We start from the raw sequence: 24,306 nt of genomic DNA, 5'->3' as shown, positions 1-24,306 counted from the left end.
AGGCAACTCTGGGTGAGAGAAGTGATTTTTCTCTCTGCAGTTTCAGTGATTCATCTTCATCCAAAACTGCCTGCTGGGCTTTTGAATGACATGACAAGACTGTAAAGACGCGAGAGCTGCATGGCGCGTCATCTCATTGTAGAGGACTATGACCCCAAAGCATGCAGCCTTGTGTGTGTAAAGGTCAGAGTTCACACACATTTTTACGGATTAATTTCCATCACTCTCCAAGCTCCAGAGGAAAATTTTCATTCCCATCCATGCCAATGCTATTTCATTCATTAGGATTTGTTGTTTGGTTAATTTTTCTGACAGTGGTATCCAACAAATTAAACCACATAAAAATAAAACCCACTCATAAATGTTGCAAAACGCAAAACAGTTTGATGTTGAATGAAGTTGCTTTGTAGCATGTAGCATGAACTGGTGTCTAAAACCTGCAAATTAATTATTTGGGATAATTTTGTAAGAGGGGCTGCACGGTGGTGCAGTGGTTAGCACTGTGGCCTCACAGCAAGAAGGTTTCGGGTTCAAGTCCCGGCTCGGGCACGGGATCTTTCTGTGTGGAGTCTCCATGTTCTCCCCGTGTCTGCGTGGGTTCTCATCCGGGTACTCCGGCTTCCTCCCACAGTCCAAAAACATGCAATTGGGGACTAGGCTGATTGGATTCTCTAAATTGACCGTAGGTATGAATGTTAGTGTGAATGGTTGTTCGTCTCTCTATGTTGGCCCTGCGATGGACTGGCGACCTGTCCAGGGTGAACCCCGCCTCTCGCCCGTTGACGCTGAGATAGGCTGCAGCCCCCCCGCGACCCTTAATGTGTAGGAATAAGCGGAAGATGACGATGGACGATGGATGGAATTTTGTAAGAGATCACATAAAATGACATTAACTGTAAAATTTGGATGAATAAAAATGATAAAATATGATTTTTATGCGTTAAGTGAATAGATTTTTCTTTGATAATGCAGACAAACTGATTAATTAAGTAAATCATTAGCTACTAAATTCTAAATATTCCTTTTAGAACATCTTTTTATGGTGTTGTTCTGGGTTTGACCAGCAGAGGGCCAGCCGTGTTTACGTGATCTATCCATGGGGAGAGGCTGCTTCATTTTGTGCAGGCTGCGTCCCGGTCGTATCCGGATGCGGTGGGCGGTGTAGAGCCGGTGAAGATACAGGAGGCAGCTTGCGGATGCTGACCGGAGGATGCGATAGGTCAGTTTCTACATTTGGAGAGATGTATCTCATTTCATTTTATTTTCGCAGGGAAACACACCGCTACTCGGTGGGACGAGTGTGTGCGAACAACGGGGCTTTGTCCGCAAAGCCTGACAGCAGCAGAAGACACAGGAAACAATAGGCCAGAGTCTGTTTCCCTCGCTGATGTTTAGTTTCTGCTGGTGTTCTGGTGATGGATGAATTTATTATATTAGGTTAACGTTTGAACTCAGGAGTCTGTGTGTGTTTAATTGTCAGGGATGACATCGATGGAGAGGTGATGCGGTGTGCTGGTACCTGTCACCTGTGATTAACAGCAGAGGCCCATCACTCCCAGAAGACTTCAGGCCCTGCGAGGCAAACACATTCACTCGTGTTTCGGCCGGTAGATGCTGTTTTCTCTGACTCTTTTTCTGTGGAGGCTTGTTCGATATTTCTCCATCATGTTCAGCACAGACAGACTCACAGTGCCGGAGTATGTCAGTCGGCTCCAGAGAGGGAGAAGCAGCTCCGGAGCCGACCCCAGAGCGGTCTCTCCGGGGATCAGTGCCGATGTGCTGGCGGTGTTGGACACCACTCTCCCCGCGCTGCGCTTTGCCATCCGGAGGCTTAAGTTAGCTAAAGAAACATCTGACTCCGATGACACCCGCAGAGCCGTAGCGGAGATCTACCAGCTGGTAGAGGAGGCCTGGGTTTTACCCACCGTGGGTCGTCAGGTGGCCGAGGAGATCTGCAACAGGATCCGACTGGATGGAGGTCTGGAGCAGTTGCTGCAGCTCCAACAAACACCTGCTGTGGAGATCACCTACGAGTCAGCAAAACTGCTGGAGCAGATCTTGGTCTCGGAGAACAGGTAGGAGTGTGTGTGGGGTCTTACACGAACACACACACACACACACACACACACACACACACACACACTGACATTACAGGAGCCTTTTGTAACTGTTAATGCAGAGTGTGTTAAGATTGTGTCACTATCATTGTGTGAGATGCATACATCAACTTCACAAAATAATTAATAATCATCACGTATCTCTGCCAGCACAGATGTATTGCTTTAATTAGCAGCTATATCGATTTTTCAATCTTCATTTTTCTAGTTCATGAAATGCCAGAGAATATTTTCCTGATATCATCCTGATACAGATTATTGCTAAATCAAGGAGGCCAATAACTGATGCTTGCAGGTGATTGTCAGTTGCAGCAAATATTAAAATTTCAGTGCCAAATCTTACAGAGATACAAACCTGTAGACGTCTACCGTGATGTATTTGATGTAAAATTTATTTGCAAATAATTACAGTATATGAACAATAAAGTGCATTAAGTGTATGTTAATGTGTACGTAAAATAAACTCAAACATTTTTTTAGGATGACAACAAATAACTTCACTAATAGTTAACAGCATTTAGGCCTTTTTATGCTTAATGTTTTATGAATTGTAGGCCAGTATTAATAATTATTCTGCGGACTTATCGTTTAATAGACATTAACTCCACAATTTTGCTGACCTCATTATATTGTGTTTACATCTTATTTACATAAGAGCATCACCTGCATGTTCTGAGGTTCATTTTATTAAGGCTATTTTCATATTTTTCACATTTTATTGTCTACCTGAATATTAACAAGAAGTGAAAAATGAATCACTCTTTCAAAGTGTGTACTTGTATTCTTATGCTATTATTTTATCATTATATTGGTGTCATAAAATGCTCTTAAAATCCCAATATTGTTTATCACAATAATTTCCGGGACAATTGACAGTCCGAAAAAATTAAACACCAGGGTTTGAGTTACATTTTTAAACTTACATTGGCAGGGACTATGTGGCCCGTTTGGGGTTGGGGGTCATCCTCAACCTGACTCGCCAGCAGGAAGACGCCCAGCTAGCTCGCAGCGTCTCAGGGATCCTTGAGCACATGTTCAAACACACTGAGGAGACGTCGGTCCACCTCATTACTAACGGCGCCTTGGACGCCCTCCTCTTCTGGTGCCGGGGTACAGATCCCACAGTGCTACGCCACTGTGCTGTAGCCTTAGCTAACTGTGCCATGTATGGAGGCCACCGCTGCCAGCGATGGATGATCGAGAAACAGGCGGCCGAATGGCTTTTCCCACTTGCTTTCTCCAAAGAGGATGAACTTATCCGCTTCCATGCATGTCTGGCTGTGACTGTGTTAGCTGCCAACCGAGAGATTGAGAAGGAGGTAGTGAAATCAGGCACCTTGGAGCTGGTGGAGCCGTTCATTGCCTCTCTGGATCCCGATGACTTTGCCCGTAGTTTATTGGACAGCGCAGACTGCATGCAGGGGAGGACAGCGTCGGACCTCCAGCACCTCTTGCCATTGCTGGACGGCACAAGACTGGAGGGAAAGTGCATCGCAGCCTTTTATCTTTGTGTTGAGACCAGCATCAAATCCCGTCAGCGTAACACCAAGGTACGATCACCGCCCGCTCCTCATGGAACTGATAACTCCTGCTCTGCTGTGACGGACTTGTCATCCTTCCCCAGATATTTCAGGAGATCGGAGCAGTGCAGAGCCTACAAAGAATCGTCATGTACACCAGTAATGGCACAGCCTGTTCCCTCGCCAAGAGGGCGCTGAGTATGATGGGAGAGGACGTACCGAGACGCATCCTGTCATGTGTGCCCAACTGGAAATCCTGTGAAGTGCAGACGTGGCTGCAGCAGGTGGGCTTCAGTGCCTATTGTGACCATTTCCAGGTGGGTTTAAACACAGCCGAGGCAGATGCCAGCACACTCACATCTGTTCTTTGGTTGATCTGTCACATGATGTATCTGCGTTGTCACTCAGGAGCTCCAGGTGGATGGAGACCTCCTGCTGAACATCACAGACCAGGATCTGAGGACAGATCTGGGCATGACTGCTGGACTCTCACGCAAGAGGCAGGTGGTAAAACTTTCCAGCTCCAGAGCAAAAGTGAAATCAGTCTCATTCAACTTTATTTGCTGTTATCTCCAGGTTCCTGAGAGATCTGCGTGTGCTAAAAACATATGCCAACTACTCCACATGTGACCCAAACAACATGGCCGACTGGTTGAGTGATGTGGACCCCCGTTTCCGCCAGTACACCTATGGCCTTGTTCAGTCAGGAGTGGATCGCAACAATGTCCAGAGCCTGACAGATCAGCAACTGGAGCAGGACTGCCACATACACAATGGTGTTCACAGGGCTAAGATCCTGGCTGCCAGTCGCAGGCCTCTAAAACCCTGCCACACTGACGCCCAGCCTGCAGGACCCGACGTGTTCATCAGCTACCGGCGGACAACCGGCTCACAGCTGGCCAGGTCAGAACTGACAAAGACAATCATCGCCAACTTTGTGCAGTACTGTCAGAACTAAAACTGCTCATTGCATGTCACAGAGGGGTGTCCAGGGTGGTACTGGCTCCTTCTTATACCCCCAGGGTGCTCCACAAATTTAACTTGCTTCCCCGATGCACTTTAAAAACTTATAATATATATATTATTTTAAATGAGCATCTGATCAGCACCTTTTTAAAATCCATCAACCCCCAAGTTTGTTTCCACCCTTTTGGGCTACTTGTGAACATATTGGGCTTCATTTACATACATACACGCTGTTTTCTGGCAATGTACATTTTGGTGGGCAACCCTGACAAAACCAGCATTTCCGTGAAAGTAGCCTCGGTCACCCCAGACCACCCCATATGTAAAACTCTATTTCCGTCCCTTATATTTCATCTCTGTTTCGTACCAAAGTCTCCTGAAGGTGCACCTGCAGGTTCGAGGATTCAGTGTCTTCATCGATGTGGAGAAGCTGGAGGCGGGAAAATTTGAAGACAAACTGATTCAGAGCGTCCAGCGGGCGCGTAACTTCATCCTGGTGTTGTCTGCCAATGCGCTTGACAAGTGCATGGGTGACAGCACCATGAAAGACTGGGTTCATAAGGTTAGAACGCTGCATCCGGAGAACGCCATACTGAAATAGGAGGTTTTATTTTCTGGAGTCAAAGCTGTCACTCACCACTTCCAGACCAGCGACATTTAAGAAACGATTAAATCTGAGTGATTGAAAGTTACAACAGGTGCGTGAGATGTCAGGAGCAGGAGTTACAAACAGCCATCCATCATCTGCCAACCAAAACAGCTGTCTGTTAGACTCAATTGAAGGCTAAAAAAATGTCAAATAGGAACTTTTAATGAAAAAGGCCTGATGATTTTGGCAAATGTTCTCGCTGTAAGGTTAGGCCCCTAATGGATCACTGTACACGCTCTATTTTTGGCAATGAAAATTGAATTTTATCTCTTCAACTATTTACTACTTTTAGACGCACGAAAATGCAGGACGATCAATTGTCCTTCCAAATTAAGACTCGACAATCATAAGTGTTGTGCAAAACACAAGATGAGATCGTTAACCCACTTTTCTTAAGTCACTTGTGCTGTTGCATGTCTTGACAAGTATGGATTTTAAAGTCTTTCATTACCCTGGCAGGAGATAGTCACGGCCCTGGCTGGAAAAAAGAACATTGTCCCTGTCACCGATAATTTCTCATGGCCTGACCCCATGTCTCTGCCCGAGGACATGAGGTCGATTCTCAACTTCAATGGCATCAAGTGAGTCACTGAAAATTGAGAGATTCCAGATGTTTTTAAGTCTAACTGAGAGAGTTCCTTCCCATGGTGACATTATTAATCTTTTAAAGGCTCATGTTTAAAGTCATTAATATTTTATGAAAACAAGGGTTCACTTTTTATTGTGTGTGATCGTCTTTAGGGGAGATGTAAAATATTAATTCGAGACAAATTACTTGCTTCTCTTGACACAGATGGTCCCATGAATATCAAGAGGCCACGATCGAGAAGATCCTGCGCTTCCTGAAAGGTAACCAGGACCTCATGGACGGCTCCAAAGGGCAGAAAAAGGCTTCACAGACATAAACCCAGTTTGACCTCAGCTATATTAACAAATGATGCCAAATTCCAGGTGGACACAATGGCGCGGCCGGTGGCAGCGTCTTCCTGCCTCTGCCCTACTGCATGTGAAGCGAACTGGATGATATTTAGAGGACATACTTATAGCAAGACCTAAGATACTGCGATTGATTCAAAGAAATATAAAATAATTTCTGATTGTATATAAAAACTCCAGGCCTTTAATGTTAGTACCCTCAAACTGTTGTACATGTGTAGTACAGTATTCGCCTTTGATGTCTCAGGAAAAAAAAAAAAAAAAGATCAGCCTTCACTGGCATCCAGCAGAATCACCATGAGCATTCTCTCAAGCATCCACCACTAACAGTTTTATGCAATCAGTCTTTTTTTAACGCTCCTGTGCTGACACTTAATATAATCCTAATGCGTTGTGTATTTTGATTTTATATTTATGTTAAAACAGAGAGAAAACATTCCACTCAGATACAGTAGAGCGTCAATTCCTGTCATTAATACAAAGTCAGATGGAGGCGGAGGGAGTGGACCATGATGCGGGAATTACAGCGGGCAGATGAAGCTTTACTCTGCACTGCCGCCATCTTTCAAATTATACTGATCGCAGGCTATCAGCAGTTACGACGCAGTCTCACAAACCGTGTCTCTGACTCCTGGTCTTTACTCTCCACAGTATTAACAGATGAGTAAATATTGGCCAGCTTAGCAAATGAAAATGTGTCCTTGTTGGCTGAGCGTATTTAATGGAAACAAGTCGAGCAGAACTCGAGCAGCAATAGAAAAATCACCTGTCGCCTAAAGCCAAGACGCACCTGTTAGAATCACCAATCTAGACAAACGCACCGCGTTCATGATGCTGAGGTGGTCATCTGATTTTTGTCATAAGGCGCATTTTATTCAATAAAACTACTGTAGCCTGAATGTGCATCATTATTTGAAAGCTCATGAGAACGGTTTAATGCAGGACTGATTTTACATTAATAGAAGACCTTTTGTCCCACTTTTGTTTTGTTTTTTCAGAAAGTATGAAACAAGCAACATTTCTTTGACACATAGAAAATAAAAGCAATTATTTCAAAGTTTAATTCACTCAATCCATTCATCACAAATCATACATCTTGTTCCTGCAGTTGTCAAAGTAGATAAAGTGCACATGATAATGAGTGTGTTGTTAGACAATAATTCAGAAAATGTGAAATCAATTCAAAGTTGCAAAGTGAACACTTCACTTGACCTCTCAACTTCCCTCAGAGCATTTTAAAGCTGATTTGGCAGCTCTTTTTCCCTCCCTGGATACAGGACCTGACCCCTGTGAGCATGTCGACTGTGGCTCTGTGCATTGGGACTATCCAATGTTGTTAGTGGGAAGGGAGGGTGTATCTGGTTATGGAGGGGGGAGGAGGGTCAGGGTGTAACGCAGTAATCCCTGGCTGCTGCTACTCTGCCACTGGTCCTGTTGGAGATCGTTGATGGCTGCCTGTGGACAGATTTAGCTCAAACAAATTGATCTTTTTAAAGCATAAAAAATATCTCTGTATTATCTTCCCTAGTGCAGGATTTTATTGCCACTGGCCCACTGATGTGAGATTGTTCCAAACCAAATTAAACCTTCATAAAATAAAGGTGTAATGACTGAAATCAGTACACATACAAGATTATTTGATTAATTACTATTACTTACAAAGTGGTTATTGAAACAACCTCGTGGCTACAGCCAAGGCAAAGAGATTTCTGATCAAATAAACAATGCAACCCAAATAGCACATAAAAAAACACTTTTACATCCCCTCATGTTTTTGAAATTAACAAAACATCCACAAGTTCTAGGACATGTGGGAACAGCAGGTTCTGGTGCTGATTATTGCCAGCTGATTGCTTGCTGCCTTGATTAATTCTCATTACTGTTTGCATGATATGATGAAGGATTCCTAATGCAATCTGAGCACCAAAAGAATTATTAAAATGAACATGAAATGTGTTGACGATGCATAAAAATCACAAAATGAAAGCACAGAGACGTTCCAAGTCTGATTTCTGATGATAAAAATAATGGATATGACCCCTATTATCTCATTACAGAGACAGACAAGATATTTTGGTAGAAATATCAGTCATTGATTGGTTGATTCTTCATCCCTGAACTTGATCTGGCTGGTGTAGAGATGGGAGAATCTCATCTCTGAGACGATGCAGTATTCCTCCGTCCCACTGCAGCATTACGAGCAACGGTCTCTTCCCACGTCACAGAGAGACATAACAGGACGTCTTTGTGCTACACACACTGACAACAGGACAAACCTCCGTCTCCCTCAAGGTCACGATGCTGCTGAGTCCCTGTGCTCTCTCCTCTGCTCCACACAGCTCAGTATCCTGGAGAGACAACATGAAAAAGCCTCAATATTCTCTTTGTGCTTCTATAAACAGAATGCAGTTCAGAAAACAACTTAAAATGTCCAGGTAAGAGGAGACTCACCCGATTATTCCAGCAGTGACGAGGAGGATGATGGCTGCAAAGAGGAAGGGGAAGCCCTTCATGAAGTGCAGCGTGGCAGGGTAAAGCGAGTTGAAGAGACCGCTACCCACCAGAAAACACAAGCTCTCCACACAGGCAACAGAGGCGAACAGGGCTCCTGGGACATGCAGGACATGTGCAGTTCCATCAGGCAGAGGAACATGCGCTTCAAATTAAAGTGAACTGAGGCATTTAAATACCAGCAGAATTAAGGAACTCAATGACAACAGAGGCAGCTGTCATTTTTCCATGTGTACAGAATATCTGGTGTCTTTGAAAAAAACAAAACAAGCTTAAGCTGTTTAAACAGCTACATCTTTTTTTTTTTTTTTTAAATATATATCTGATAATCCCAAAGTCAGATTGTAAGGACCAGAGCTGGATTGCTTAATACTGAGGGTGATATGATACCACATCTTTGTTAGGTGCATGAATACACATGACAGCTTAGCAATGATTACACCTACCTTGTTCTGATTGGCCCACTAACTTGGAGAGCTTTGACCTGAGCACAGGTGTTGCAGCCACAAAGAGGAAACACAAACCATAACCTGGTGATAAACAAACAGCAGAACTTTGATTAGGAGGACGGTGGCGTGCTGAGATCTCACTTCACTTATGTCAACCTTTTGATATGACAGTTTGAAGTAATCCGAAAATATTCAGCCTGCTCCAGTAAATTTCATGAACTTGTATGCCTGTGTTTAATATCTGGAAATCTAAAATTTGACACCGAATCAATCCAAAAATAATTTGTTCCAATTTGATCACGAGATTCCTACATTAATGTTCAACTAATTTCGCTGAAGCTTAACTACTGACGACAATGTAAATTATTCATTCAGGCTGTACACAGGGAGTTTTCCACTTTATGAAAGGACAGAATGGAGCCTCTCAAAACCTGGGAGTCAAGGTTACCAACACACAACACACTGGATTCCTTATGCTTGATGAGAATCTGTGGCAAAACAACAGTGTGGAATAATAAAAGTCACAAGGGCATGAAATCTGACTCGAGATTTAGTTACGGGAAACCATAATGTCATAACTCTTTATACAGCTCAAATAATGTGAATTACGCTTCAATCAAATGGATGTATTTGCTTAAAAATGTTGAAATCAGACTTGTACATAGTCTCAGTTGTGTTCATCTTGGTTTTATTTGTGTTACCCTTAGAAAACCTTTCAGGAAAAAAGCCATATTTTTAACCACCAATGTCATTTTAAAAAGGAATGTGACCTTTAAACAACTGGAGGTCCATGATTCAGTCTTGAGTGTCTCACCTGTGAACATGAGCTGCGTGGTGTCCGCCACAGAGAAAACAACAAGCCCGGCAATATTGGAGGCCAAACCAATGACCGCCACCCAGGAATCCTCCAGGCAGCACTGCATCAGCTTCAGCCCCAGCAGACTGCTCAGGTAGGCCAGGTTGTGAGCTGCCGACCCGAAGCCAATGAGTTCCGGTCCCCAGCACAGCGGGGAACTCAGCTCATACAACACAAACAGCTCCCGGCTGCCGGAGTGTACCATGACCACCAAGAAGAAGCACAACATGTAAACCCACAACTTGCATCTCTGGAATCTTCCATTGCCCTCACTGGTGCTGCCACCTGTTGAGAAGAGACGCCACACAGCCTTGTGGTGGCGAGTGGTGAGGAACTTGGCGCTTGGGTCGCGCTGGACAGACTCGCGGACAAACAAGTAAACATACAGAGCTGAAGCTAAGTTGGTGGCCAGGACCAGCCAGAATGGGTTGATGTACCTTAGGAATGTAAGAGAGAAAAATATCCTTCACTTCATCTTTATGCACTCTACTACTTTGAGCATCCTGATTAAATAAAGCTTTTGAAGTGATTATATGACAACAACCATTTCTTACCCTTGTGCTCTCCGCCACTGCCCACCGATGATGCTCGCCAACATTCCCGACACTCCCAAACAAGCCTCCAGGATTGCCACTCTAAAGGTGCGGGACCTTCTGTCACTCGTATCAGCCACGTAAGCGAAGCAGCCAGCCAAGATGGCGTTGAAATCCCCTGAAAGTCCACTGAGCACTCTGCCCAAAATAAAGTAGGCCACAGGCAGCTTCAGGTACATCACCACTAGGTAAACCACTGCCTGCACCGCCAAGCCCAGGTTGGGGAGGATGAGGACAGGCCGGCGACCTGCGTGGTCACTCCACGACCCCAGGAGAGGTACCACCAGCAGGCCTATGGAGAAGCCAGCCAGACTGAGGTACAGGTTCCAGTGTGCAGTCAGGATTTCCACCTCCTGCAGTACAATCAACGCAAATGAAAGCTGGTCAGCTACATTTTTGAATGATCAGGAACAGATGACACACAATACAACTACGGATTCAAACTGTTACTACATGTCTACGACCAGTAACTGACATTCACCCTGCATCCTGAGTGTAAACTAGAGAGCACAAGGCGAGAACAACCCTACACTGGGTTGAGATAAACCTCACAAATGTGTGAGTATGCATCTGTTCTGTAAAGTGGGAGGGTGGTGAAACCTGGTAATATTACAATTTAGCACAAAGGAGAACACTAGTGCCTGTGCTGCGGTGCGCATTGGTCTCTCTCATTGATCATTCACTTCCCCCAAAATCGACAGGGCACTTCCTTTGTTCGTTCTCCTCTCCTCCACCATATCTGATGAATATTGACCTCAAGAGTTTTTGCATTATCTTGCTGAAATACAAACGCCACTGAAAACATGTGGATGTGTAGCCATTATTGGCAAAATCTGGCTGCAAAATTAAAGACACCTCCATACAAATGATGTATCACCTCATTCCTGCTGGTTAGTGTCAGATGGTGTCAGCTATTCCTCATAGTCAACACTTCTTGTTAATGCTCCAAACTTGGTTCTTGAAATTTCTCAGACAACGACGGTGACTGTATCCATGCGTCCTGTATCCTATATCCTATCTTCAGTATGCAGAATCGGATTTGAGCCTCTGGTACTCGGTAATTCTCATATTATCTTATACAATAATTTTCAAAAAATATTAATGAATATATATATATTTTTTATAGAATTTGCAGAATTGGGCTCCCTGACTTTTCAGTAGTGCGGGCGTTTATCACATTTAATCGTTAATAAATGCGATAAACACCTGTTTCTTTGCTATTTCATGTCAAAAATGTGACATGATTTTCCAATATTCAACGCCAGCTCGTCTACAGAGGGGTCGTGCTTTGGACCACCTGTTAAAAGACGTGGACTACCTTACTTTCAGAACAGGGTCGGGGGGCACGGAGCTGTTACTGCACTCCGGTCTCTTAGTTCCGTTGAAGCCCAGGTCCTCGCTGATGCGGTCCCACACATACTGAGTGCACAGGGGCGCCTGGAGGACCACGGAAAACATGGAGAGAAACATCACCGGCTCCACGGACACCGGCAGCGGACAGCTACACGGCGGTCCAGCAGAGTTGGTGGTCGGTGCATGGACGACTTCTTTGTGGCCAGGAGAATCGTCGCCTTTGGCGTCAGACGAAAGCCCATCGTCGGGAAGGATAGCGAGGGTGTCCGGTTCGTCCATGCTATGAGTGAGTAGATACCCACATGATATTTGACACAAACACCGTCTGAGCTTTTTAGCTAAGCTGTGGCTAACTCTCAATGCTAACGCTCCTAACTTTGTTGTGAGTACAGAAGAAGAAGAAGAAGAAGAAGAGTTTAACCGTGGAGCCAACAAAGGCAGCCAGGCGACTCATAGACATAATAAAGGCTACTGGCCGCAGGACGGCTACGTAGCACCCCCTGCTGGACAAAACGGAGAACCCTACGCCGTCATATTGTAGCATGCGATCACAAATTTGAGACCACGTGTTAAGTGTTTTAACCTCTTTAAAATGTTGGTTCAGACTCTCGCTTTTGATATAATAGTTTCGTTTGTTCAGTGACATTCTCATTCGGTGTTAATTTAATGGTTTAAAGTAATGAGTCAATACCAGAAAATAAGATTCTGATAAGTGCGAATAGTTGAAATCCTTCATTTTTTTAAGGGGCCTAAACATAGTTTGAATAAACGGCAAGGTTTTAATTTTAGATAAATAGAACAAAATACGTTTTTCATATCCAACAAGTTTTTTTTTTCCCAAGAGTTTCCATGATGTCACCTTGGCAGCAGATGGTCATGACAGAGCGGTTACAGATTATCAGAGTAAAGCTGCTGTTGACTGTGCTGCACGTAGTTATGATTGGGATTCATTGTCCGCAGTTTCAGTGAATGGATTGTGCTGCAGGCGGTTGTACAAGCACACACTCGGATCTCTCGGGGCAGAATTGGCAACGAATATTGAATTACGGTTGTTGTATTTAGCTAGTGTCAGTTCAGAGTAAACAGCTGATTAATTGAGATTATTGTTGCATGTTTTTGCAGTTCAGCATTTTTGCTGTGCTGCAAGAATAAATGCCATCGTTAAAGGTAACATTCACTGAGTGTATTCTACTCTAATAGATATGTCTTCGTTCTTATGGGTGGTATACAACTGTGTTTTCCTCTGTGTGGTAGCTGTGCGGGACTTTGAGCTTGAGAACAATCAAATACAAACTCAGGGTTGCCTGGAGTAATAAAACCTCATCTTTTCAGTTTAAACCCTACACTTGCACATGCTTCACTCAGTTTTCATCTCCTCCCAGGACATTGCATGATGTTAATGTCCGGGGGACATGTGCTGTCCTCGAAGAGTCCCTCCAAACAGTGTACAAAAATACTCTTTCAAAACACATTAGGGCATGCCTGATATTGTTTGTGCAGAATTGCAACTATAGACTAAATATACGCTGTACATATACCTTTTTAAAATCCTTAAAACATCACCTTCTCTTCTCCCTCATTAAAAATTCCAGATTGCATGAATATAGAATTATATTATTATGTCACATGTAACTGCTGGACACAAGAGGTGTCAGGTTTCTCTCTATTTGTGCCCGGGAGGCTTCAAAGTTCTACTTTTGAACAGGGTAGTTTAGACACAAGATCAGCGTCCAAAATATTTGTCATAAATGCGTGTTGGGCTGCCTCTTTAATTCCAATTTTTTTACGGAGCACACAGAAACTACACTTTCACCAATGAATGTGAAAACAGTCTTACACTGTCAAACTCTGGACTTCAAGGACTACACAGTGAAAATCAAGCATTCAACTATGGGAACAAGAAAGAGTTGACTGAAGTCTTTATATTTAAATATTTACATCATGCAAACTTGGTTTTTGACACTAAAAAGGAGCTAAGTCAACACAGTCTATGAAAACAGACGTATATAAAAAATATAACCCACTCAGAAAGCATATATCCTTGCTGTGGAGGCATTTTGGCCAATGGCAATGTTGTGCTGGGGCTCCAATCAAAGCCTCACGCAGCGATGAACGGACACTCGAGCCCCTCACACTCGCTGCAGTGGATGTCTGTTCTGTAGAGTGAGAGTGTGATGAAACCTGATGATATTGGGATTTCGCATGAGGGAGCAAACCCATGCAGCAGGAGTACATTGAAGTGTAAACAAACAAACAAACAAACAAAAACCAAAGAAAACACACCATTTCCTGTTGCCACCAGGTGGCGCTATGAGAAATCTGCTCCTGACTTGAAGGAGTTCTATCTCGGTCAAAACTTTAGTCCAATCCTGCTGATAAACAGTCAAAGGCCCAGCCAAAGAGTCCTCTGAAGTCAAAATGTCAGGGTTTGTTCACTCAAGGATCGGAAGACGTGTGTCTGTGTGTCTGTGTGTGTGTGTGTGCCCACACACGCACACACAGACGTGGGAGGATAATCTGGTTTGCCTGGATTTCATTGACAGAATTTCATAGTAATCATATCATTATATTTAGATGTTACGCCCAGCAGAGCTATTTTCAAGGCTGTTGACCTCCAGCGGAGCCTCGTTTGTTCACCTCCTCGAGAAGACATGGAAACCATCCAAAGATACATTTTTATGAATTTTGTTTGTGGTGGTGGAACGTCTGAGAACACAAAGGCAACTTGATCAACAATCCCTGTGACTGCAGCTACTGATTATGTTGTCTGTTCTGTCTCTTGTTATAAAGGTGTGACTGTATGGGCCATGTGATGGGATCTTTGATATCATTTTATCCTTTACATCTAACTCAGCAGCCCCATTTTAAGATTAAAGAGATTACTTCCTTGAGTTTATTGTTCCAAGTTTCTAACCTTATCTTTTGCCTTTGAAAACACATGGAAACACACCCTCTCCATGTAGCCCCTTTTGCACTTAAGTTAATTTTTAATCTTTGTCAGATACCCTGGTATATAAACTGTGACGGGTTTCTGCCATATAGATAGAACAGTGGTTTCACTCCTTGTTTTTTCGTCAGACCCTTGAAAACTTTGAATGTGCATCGCAACTTTGGGATCATGACCAGATTTTTTTCATGGCTTTACAAGGCCAGGAGTTACACGGTGATAACTGTGACTCCTCTCCTCCTGCTGCCTCTTCCTCTGGTCATCCCAACCTTGGTAAGATCGCAGGAGATGCCTGTGGACGGGTTCTGAATGTGATTTATTTGCAGTTGTGTGCTGTGAGTTGGTACTAAGCTCAATTGAGTTACTGTAGTTATGTGAGATGGTAAATAATTCATTCAAATGACTTCTCCAAAATAAGTTATACCAGCTAAGCATCAAAATCTAAGATTTTTGGAAATAAAAGCACGACCACCAGTTGCAGATCGATAGGAAGAGGGTCACTCTACTTTTTCATACTGATTTGACTTGAATTAATGCGATGTGACTTAAATATATTGGATGACAGCACTGTCACTTTTCTCTAAAATATACCAGCGCACAAATAACAAAAATATAATACAATAAACTGATAATGTGGCCAATCATAGCATAGATGTCAAGAATTATCTCCAAACTCTCTTAATATCTCTGATAATGTAATAATTCACCATTATCAATTATGAACTAATAACATAACTAGTTCTGCATGAAATAAGGCACTGCATTACTGGCTCCAATGATGTGTAAAAAAACATAATAAAAGCTGATAATCTTTCAATTTTTATCGTGATAAGAGCAGATCATTTAACCAATAATGTAATCAAATGTAGTCAATAACATTATAAGATATAGATGTTTTTTTTAATGAAATTTATTAAGTCACTTTATTGTTGACTGGTTTAAAAAATATCTACATTTTTTTTAAACCAGAACAAGTAATATAATAATGCCCTTTTTCTATCAGCTTTTCTTATTTTAACAATTTATAATGCATGAGGCTTTTAGCAGATATTACATTATTGCCTGCTACATTTTTTCCCTGGTCAGTGGTGTTTACCTTCTCCAAAAGAAATTGTGTTTTTATATTTTTAGTCAGTTATTGTATTATTGAGTATCATTAAGACTAAACAACAAAACAATAGGCAGTTATTACATTATTAGTATTCATTAAAGTACATATAGTATTGCATGTAGTGATCGTGCGTTGTATTCCCAACAGTTTTACTACTATTTGGCCAAAATAGTCAAAGTGCAGTTACCAAGTGTAAACTACAAAGATCATTAAAAAAATAAATAAAATAGTAACACGATTTAGATGTAATAACACTATAATTCTATGGAGGGAAGGTGTGTGAGTGATATTGTCAGTGCAGGAAAACAGAGAGCTGTTCCGCGCCACAGATGCAACATTTTATTCGACGGTGAAGAGTCAGGGGAGGGGAGAGACTTGTCAGGAATTCGTTTGTAACGTGACCAGCTCCATAAACACGCCAGTAAACACTCATCGGATCACCACTGGGTGGTCAGGTTTCACAAATGATTGTCTCATGTCCAACAAGACCCTCATATGTTCGTACACAGGTCACAAGTGTGTCATCGTGTTTAGGTGGAAAAACTTTGAAAAAGGAGATAAAATGTATGTTAAAACTTTGATTTAAAAGAAAAAAAAATTCAACCAGAGTAGTAAGAGTTTTAGAGGGTGAGACATGACTTAATCATAATTTCTTGGTTTTGGTACTCTGACTTGTGTTTTTGAGATTTTTTTTTTAAATCAACAAATTATATTTTAGAGAGAGAGAGAGATTGTTTTCTAATATTTATGTATCCAAAATTACGAGATCATGGCAACAAATTGAAAGAGGTAACCTTTGATAATCAAAAAGGATTAGAGACCTGAGTCTAGAAGTGCATTCACTGCTTCACATCGTCCCGTCCGGCCTGGTCAGTGACCCTGACTGCCGTGTAATCTTTGACCATGATAAATTGAAAAGTAGGCTCATGTCCATTTGACTAGAGATGGTATTTTAGTTTTATTGTCCAGCTGTTAGCTTTTTATGAAATATGATATGTGCCTGCAAAAATAAAAAATAAAAATACACTTCCATTGTATAGCATCTCCTCTCAGAGCTCCAAAAAGCATTAATGAGCGATCAAACGTAGTGAAACATTACAAAACTTTTTTTTAAGTTGAAAACTAAAATGGAACAATCAGCTATTGTAGCAGCTATTCTGCTGTTTACTTCTAATTACAGTGGACTAAAACCTTGCATAGTAGTACTAAATTATACAACAACCAGCTCAATATGGCCAAAAGGTTGTGATTCATGTTAGAGTACTGTGTCATAAATGATGGCTCATGAGGTTTCAACTGTCATAACAATAACCAAACGCAAGAACATGTTCTTCAGGAAATGCTTCCTTTTCTGATTAGGAAAACGTTTACCTGGAATTGGCAAGAATCCAAAGGTTCATTATTAAATGGAGGGAAACATAATTTTGAAGAGAGAGCCATTTATAAAGGTGAAATTAAAGACCTATGGGCCTTTGAATGGACCCAAAAAAACACAATGTAAAAAGTATTTCATCCTTTTTTCTTACTTTCTTTATTGATTAAAAAAACAACAACAACAACCAGGGGGAGGGTGGGGGGGGGAACCCCTGACGTGATACGATATGCTTCCTCATTCTCTCCACTCCCAGGGAGGCCAGAAGCACAAGTGAGCTATGATAAACAAAACAGGTTTTAATTTACTCAGAGGGAGAACAGTGCCTAAAACAACAAAAGTCTTTAAATACCCTACCTTTCCTATAAAAATAAATGATAAGAGATAAAACCTTACTCCTAACTGAGGTTAAACAGGAGAAAAGGGGTGTTTTGAAAAACAAACGCGCTTCTCCCATTCTGCCTGCTGAGGGTTTTCAGGGGTCTCAAACTGATCCAGTAAAGGGCCGTGTGGTGGCAGGTTTTCATTCCAACCAAGCAAAAGCATCACCTGATCCAACCAATGAGCGGTGTGGACACAGCTTGATTGATTTAAGTAGAATCAGGTGTTGCTTTTCCTTGGTTGGAATGAAAACCTGCAACCACATCCAATTATGTAACACCACATGTTTGCAATCACTTCACAAACACACACACACACACACACACACACACACACACAGACAAGCATGCACACACAGGAGAGGAGACAGGACAGGACAACTTCCAATTGTGAAGTTGTTGGCCCCCTTAAACAAAAGTCTCTTCAGTCTCATTTTTGTCTTTCACCAAAATAAAAGTAAAAAACCTGTTTTCCAAACGTACAATGTACAGATATTTGTGTTAAATTTCACGAAAAAACAAACAGTCAAACAAAGTACAGATACCCAGTTAATTAAGTGGTAAATCTCTGCATTCTTCCACCTTGATGGCTGCATTCATGACAGAATTAACCAGGCTAACCAGGCTTGTTTGTCACAAGTAACCAGTGCTAATACCCATCCCACCATTTCTTGTCATGTGGAACGTACATCACACATGTGACACAGTTCTTGTTTGTCATTGCAGGAGGCAAAATGTGGCTTTGTGATCATCCTGATGGCTCTCTACTGGTGTACTGAGTGTATCCCACTGGCTGTGACGGCTCTGCTGCCCGTCATCCTTTTCCCCATGATGGGCATCATGGAGTCAAGCGAGGTATTTCTGATTTCTAGATTTCATCCAGTGTTTTGATCGTCTTTTAAGCAGGAAATGGGATGATGAGTATAGATTGTGTCTGAATATGTTTGTTCTTCCTGTTTCTTCTCTTGTCCAGGTGTGCATCCAGTACTTGAAAGACTCCAACATGCTTTTTATTGGCGGGCTGCTGGTGGCCATCGCTGTGGAGCACTGGAACCTGCACAGGAGAATTGCCCTGCAGGTTTTGCTCATTGTTGGTGTGAAACCATCACTGTAAGTAGGACTTGTTGGTCTCTCTATTAGGTTTCTTTGGTACAGGAGCAAATCTGTTCCCTAGCATTGGTTATTCCTCCTTACCTGTTCGGCATCCCCAGCCTGATGATAGGTTTCATGAGCACCACAGCCTTCCTGTCCATGTGGATCAGTAACACAGCCTCCACAGCCATGATGCTGCCCATCGCCAACGCTGTACTGCAGCAGCTGTGTGACACGGAGGCCAGGGCCGATGAGAGGGATCAAGACCGGGCTGCTGCAGAGGATGGCCAGGAAAACCAGGGCTTTGAGATAACGGAAACCAAAGAAATAAACGGGCTGCAGCTCAAGCAACTGGACAACAACATCAACATGGGTGTGTCACTGTGAGAATCTTGTTATTGTTCTTGAAGAGAGTATTTTTTTGACTCTGATTGTTATTTACTGACTTTAATGGTGCGTTGCAGAAGCAGATAAAGATGAGGAGAGCAAAGGTGTGAAGGAAATCAACGAAAGCGATGTCATTCCAAGTAGGTTTTTGTTTTGCCAAGAATAGAAAATGATCAAATGGTAATAAAAGCTTAAAAAGGATTAAATGGGATTCCAGAGACAATAATCACGAAAAATGACACCGAAACACTGACAGTCCATTTAAATTCAAAGTGTCTGTCTCTACTCTGTCCCTCTAGAGGTCAAAGTAAGGAGCCCAGAGGCGGAGCAGCGCAGGATCAAGAGGGAGCAGAAGTATGTGAAGCTGTCAAAAGGCATGAGCCTGAGTGTTTGCTATGCTGCGAGCATCGGAGGGACGGCCACCCTCACTGGAACCACACCTAACGTCATCCTGAAAGGCCAGATTGATGAGTATGACCTGCAGCTCGCACGTGGAAAATCAACACAGACTTACACAACATTGTTTTGGTCATTAAGACATTTCACAGCCTTATAATTCTTATGATTATGGAGCTTCTTTTTTTTTTTTTGGAGAGTTGTGAGAATTATTATTTTCTTCCGTCTGAAAATAATACTTTATCTTTCTTAAATTATTCACAGACTATTTCCTGAAAATGGCGGTGTAATCAACTTTGCAAGCTGGTTTGGTTTCGCATTCCCCAACATGGTGCTCATGCTGGCTCTGTCTTGGTTGTGGCTACAGTTTATGTTTTTGGGTTTCAAGTAAGTCAGACTCCCAAACTGAGAGAAAATCATCAACATTACACAAAAAAAGCCATTCCTTTTTATTCTGTTATTCCAGCTTAAGAAAGTCCTTTGGATGCGGCACAAAAAAAGTTGGTGACGAGGAGGCGTACCAGGTAATCAAAGATGAGTACAAAAAGTTGGGCAGGATGAACTTCGCTGAGGGCTGTGTGCTGGTAATCTTCACGCTGCTGGTTCTTCTGTGGTTTACCAGGGAGCCTGGGTTCATGCCCGGCTGGGCCACTGTGCTCTTCAACCAAGAAAAAACGTGAGTATGGCAAATAGTCAATTACATTACATTTATTCATGTCAAGGAAAAGAGATCAAAGCAGTACTTTTATTAATGTTGTACTTTACCTAAAAAGTGTATTCAGTGTGTCTTGAGCTCATAAAGGTTTTTTGTAGGAATTTTTTTGTACAGCCATGAATATTTAGCTAACAAACAATAACCCTTCCCGTTTGTCACTGCTTTACGGTGTCATAGTGTTTTTGCTCAATACATAATAATACAACAATAATACTATATATATATATATATATATATATATATATATATATATAAAATCTTGATCATATTCTGGATATGCGGATATAATGATTGATATCTCGGAAAATGTTTGATGGAATTGTTTGAGGTAATAAAGTTTAATCAGAGTGACTATTAAGCTCCTTGAGATGGTACTGCGATCTGGAAGACCTGCAGTATGTTAGTGGGAAGTTGGGTATTTGCTGTCTGAATGATTTGAAAATGTTATTATTTAAAACAAAACTCTTTTACATGGGTTTTTTTTTCTCATCAGGTACGTGACAGATGGCACTGTGGCCATATTAATGTCAACACTCTTCTTCTGCATCCCCTCAAAACTGCCCAGATTCTGTAGGATGACTGCGGATGGTAGGCTCGCCGTCAGCTGTTGATTTTTTATTTATTATCTTAGGATCGTGTCAGGTCATGACACTCTATTTTGACATATTTCTTATATCTGCTTTCACAATCATATCCCTATTTTGCACGTTAAACGAAAATTCTAAATGTTAATGTCTCCCATTTTATCACCGTCTCTTCAGCGCGATAGGAAGTTTTCATTCTCTTTTTGTCACATTTTTTTTTGTTTGCAGCTTGTCACATAAAGATAAGTGTTCAGATTTGTTTTTACAACCATGTCTGCTCTCACTCTCTGTGTACTAAAACAGTCAAAGATACAGTCAGTTACTTTTACTGCCCCTGACAACCCATTTAGCTGATTCAGTGTTTTCTAATAAATGTTATCCCAGCTCCTTCCTGACTTGTAGCCTGATAGCCTCAAGGTCAAGTTTGTACAGCACTACACGCGGCTGCTTCAGACAAATCACTTTTGTATCAATGAATGTTTCTCTCTCTCTCTGTAACTTAAGTGGAGCATGTCCTTCTCCTGCCTACGCTATAAGGTCTTCGCTGAAGTGTGTTTTGTGCACTAAAGGGTGACATAATGATTAACACACACACTTAACTTTAAGCGGTATAAGGTAGCCGCTTTGAGGAGCCGCTGTCATTTCTCACCATGAAAAACAGAAGATGCACTCAGTTGCAAATAATGATATTGGGGGCCTCTCTGTTCATCACATTTTATCTGACAGGAGTGTGCTTATGTTCACAGCATGCAGTTATGTGGTGTTATCTTAAGTCAGGAACAGCTCGGCTTAGTTAGGGTGAGATAAACTATTATTTATGGCCGTCTTAACCATTAGCTCAAAGTAAACACTCTATAAAGATTTCTTCCTTTATCTCTTCAGGGGCCCCTGCTGAAACGCCCCCTCCCCTGCTTACCTGGGATATCGTCCATGAAAAGATGCCCTGGAACATCCTTTTGCTCCTGGGAGGAGGCTTTGCACTGGCTCATGGAAGTGAGGTAATGGTTGATTATTAAGGCAGCATTTTTCTTCATACAAGTGTTTGGATGTTAATGTGTTTTACATTCTGTGGAAAAAGAAATCAGGACTTTCTATGTGGCTGGGAGAAAGTCTCATCCCGCTGCAGAGCATCCCCCCCTTCGCCATTTCCATCCTGCTGTGTCTGCTGGTCGCCATGTTCACTGAGTGTTCCAGCAACACGGCCACCACCACCCTCTTTCTACCAATACTGGCCTCCATGGTGAGAAATGAAACGATACTCTCTTCCTCATGGAAACAAACCTCACTATGACCTCAAGGGATAAATAATAATTTGAACAGCATAATGGCACCAGTTTAATGTTTATGATACAGAATAATAGCAATACTCAGAATGAGGGATACAGCAGGAGTCCATTGTTTAGCCCAAGTTAAAATCTATTATCATTTATCATCCGTGGGGTTAATTATTGGAATTATTAAGACTGAAAATCTACATATAAATCCTGTTCCTTAGAGGGCTCTCCCCCAGTGATGAGCCATTGCACACCTGAAGGTACAAAGATGTACTCTTTCTGAGAATGAAGTATTGGTATCCTGGTTGACGTCACCAGAGAAAACAGTAAAAAGTGGATTTTTGGCAATCTAAAATCTGGATGATTACCTCGGTGTATCATCCCCATCTACTCAAACGGCCAGAAACATTCATAATATGAAATCAGTTAGAAACTTTTTCCTGAATTGGTTGCTCTCATAATCTTGATATAATGATATATTACCCATGCATGTCCGTTGATATGCACAAATGTACGCACAATCGTGCACACTTGTCAATGATGGCTCACAAATTCTGTGAGGATAGAAGCAGAACTATGAACAGCCTCCTGGACTTTTCTCCTGTTTTCTCCAGGCCACTGCCATCAAGATACATCCACTCTATGTCATGTTTCCCTGCACTATCGCTGCCTCGCTGGCCTTCATGCTGCCCGTGGCCACTCCACCCAACGCCATCGCCTTCTCCTATGGCAACCTTAAAGTTATTGACATGGTAAGACCTTTCAGAAAGAGAAGAAAACTTATAAGATAGTGAATTTAAATTTTATTTGGATAAAGATTGTGGAGTGTAGATCCAATTTACAAATAAGACGTTTCGACTAATCTTAATATCTGATCATATCATGTTATCTAATTGCATGAGTATTACCATGGATCTAAATAAAAAACAAAAAAACAAAACAATGGATGTATGCATTGGACAAGTATTCCTACATTGTCTTGTACCAGGCTTCCACTGTCTAAGGTTCTTTGTGTTTTATATTTCAGGCCAAGGCTGGATTCATTCTGAACTTTGTTGGAGTCATAACCATCAATATTGCCATCAACACATGGGGAGTGGCCATGTTCCAGCTGAATACCTTTCCCAGTTGGGCAAATTTTACAAAAGTACCTTGAATATGAACTCAGGAGAGTTGCAGTGTTGGTGGGGGGAAAATCTGCTTATGCACACCTCCTATACAGGAGGACAGAGCTGCTGATTATATAGGTGTTTTTAAATTCACTTCTACAGTCTGTTCAATACAGCCTGTTGTGCAAAAGTTGCCAAGTAATTGATACACAAATGATGCTGCAGTGATGCGTACAGGCTCCGATGAAAACTTTATATTATTACTGACTTGATCACGAGTGTACCAACAGTGGATGTTGCAGCGGGCTTGGCAAACCCCTAATTACTCTACAGCGACAGTTGTAAAAAAACTCCCTTGAATTCTATGACTGCCATGTCCAAGAGACTGCAGCAACCCTGAGGGGGCGCATGGGGAGAAGCTGAATTTGAGGTGAGGGGTACAGTGATGCTAAAGAAGAATCCATTAAATATTGTGCCAGATTCGTACATGAAGTTTTATTGTGTTCCCGGAGGTTAACAAGGGATCTCTGAGATGATCTCTCAACTCCTGTATTTCAGTAATGATGAGACCTGACCCTTTCCATATGGAATTATTGAAACTGTACTACATGCAACTACTCTTCAATGGCATTCACTCAAAATACATTGTAACCATTTGTGTGTTCTGTTTTATTCAGATTGCAAGAAAATAAATGTTTGTAACACGGAGGCTCAAGGGCTCACCGTGGTTTCTGATACCCACTTCAACTCAGCCTGTTTAATTTAATGATGAGCTCAAATCCCATTGCCATCCATAGGATTAGGACCGCAGGGTCTCCGACTGATTTAAAGGGACAGAAGGCAAATCCCTTCAAAGGGGTCAATATGGGAGAAAAGCAAAATGATTGAAGGAAAGGTAAATCAATTATAGGAAACTGATTGAAAACATTTCATTGAAGTCATTGGCAGGAGGCCGTTTATCTGCTCCAGGAGAGGCGGGTAGTGGGGGG

General features: G+C 42.1%; 3 protein-coding genes and 1 long non-coding RNA gene across 5 annotated transcripts; 2 read left to right on the top strand and 2 right to left on the bottom strand.

The window, feature by feature from the left end:
* The first annotated feature begins 1,124 nt into the window (after positions 1 to 1,124).
* Positions 1,125 to 7,659, top strand: sarm1 (sterile alpha and TIR motif containing 1). Its single transcript, XM_086215803.1, has 9 exons — positions 1,125 to 1,219; positions 1,481 to 2,075; positions 3,049 to 3,667; positions 3,742 to 3,954; positions 4,046 to 4,137; positions 4,214 to 4,540; positions 4,976 to 5,165; positions 5,712 to 5,833; positions 6,046 to 7,659. Exons 2-9 carry the CDS (start codon positions 1,612 to 1,614, stop codon positions 6,155 to 6,157), a joined length of 2,139 nt encoding a protein of 712 aa, XP_086071929.1. The 5' UTR covers positions 1,125 to 1,219; positions 1,481 to 1,611; the 3' UTR covers positions 6,158 to 7,659.
* On the bottom strand, positions 7,239 to 12,434 carry slc46a1 (solute carrier family 46 member 1). Of its 2 annotated transcripts, none has more exons than XM_086215809.1 (6): positions 11,921 to 12,434; positions 10,559 to 10,950; positions 9,963 to 10,441; positions 9,146 to 9,229; positions 8,640 to 8,796; positions 7,239 to 8,536 (listed from the first exon to the last, which is right to left on the bottom strand). In XM_086215809.1, the coding sequence occupies exons 1-6, from the start codon at positions 12,227 to 12,229 to the stop codon at positions 8,482 to 8,484; spliced, it is 1,476 nt and encodes a 491-aa protein (XP_086071935.1). In that variant the 5' UTR covers positions 12,230 to 12,434; the 3' UTR covers positions 7,239 to 8,481. The 2 variants fall into 2 exon arrangements, with proteins under 2 accessions (XP_086071935.1, XP_086071936.1); XM_086215810.1 differs by having other exon boundaries at positions 9,963 to 10,192.
* LOC147254214 (solute carrier family 13 member 2-like) lies at positions 11,943 to 24,046 on the top strand. The gene is made up of 13 exons (XM_086215808.1): positions 11,943 to 12,236; positions 18,487 to 18,615; positions 18,734 to 18,870; positions 18,972 to 19,225; positions 19,317 to 19,379; positions 19,539 to 19,710; positions 19,900 to 20,022; positions 20,102 to 20,311; positions 20,844 to 20,938; positions 21,817 to 21,932; positions 22,013 to 22,174; positions 22,823 to 22,960; positions 23,236 to 24,046. Exons 2-13 carry the CDS (start codon positions 18,517 to 18,519, stop codon positions 23,362 to 23,364), a joined length of 1,698 nt encoding a protein of 565 aa, XP_086071934.1. The 5' UTR covers positions 11,943 to 12,236; positions 18,487 to 18,516; the 3' UTR covers positions 23,365 to 24,046.
* Positions 18,044 to 20,186, bottom strand: LOC147254215 (uncharacterized). The gene is made up of 3 exons (XR_015118131.1): positions 20,157 to 20,186; positions 18,955 to 19,126; positions 18,044 to 18,814 (listed from the first exon to the last, which is right to left on the bottom strand). It is a non-coding gene; the product is annotated as an uncharacterized LOC147254215 (long non-coding RNA).
* Positions 24,047 to 24,306: the final 260 nt, after the last annotated feature.

Source organism: Aulostomus chinensis, chromosome 10 (genome assembly GCF_037954235.1).
Source record: "Aulostomus chinensis isolate RoL2024-O1b breed Wild chromosome 10, RoL_Achi_v1.0, whole genome shotgun sequence".
Taxonomy (NCBI): Eukaryota; Metazoa; Chordata; class Actinopteri; order Syngnathiformes; family Aulostomidae; genus Aulostomus; species Aulostomus chinensis.
This window is presented reverse-complemented; position numbering and strand designations above follow the sequence as displayed.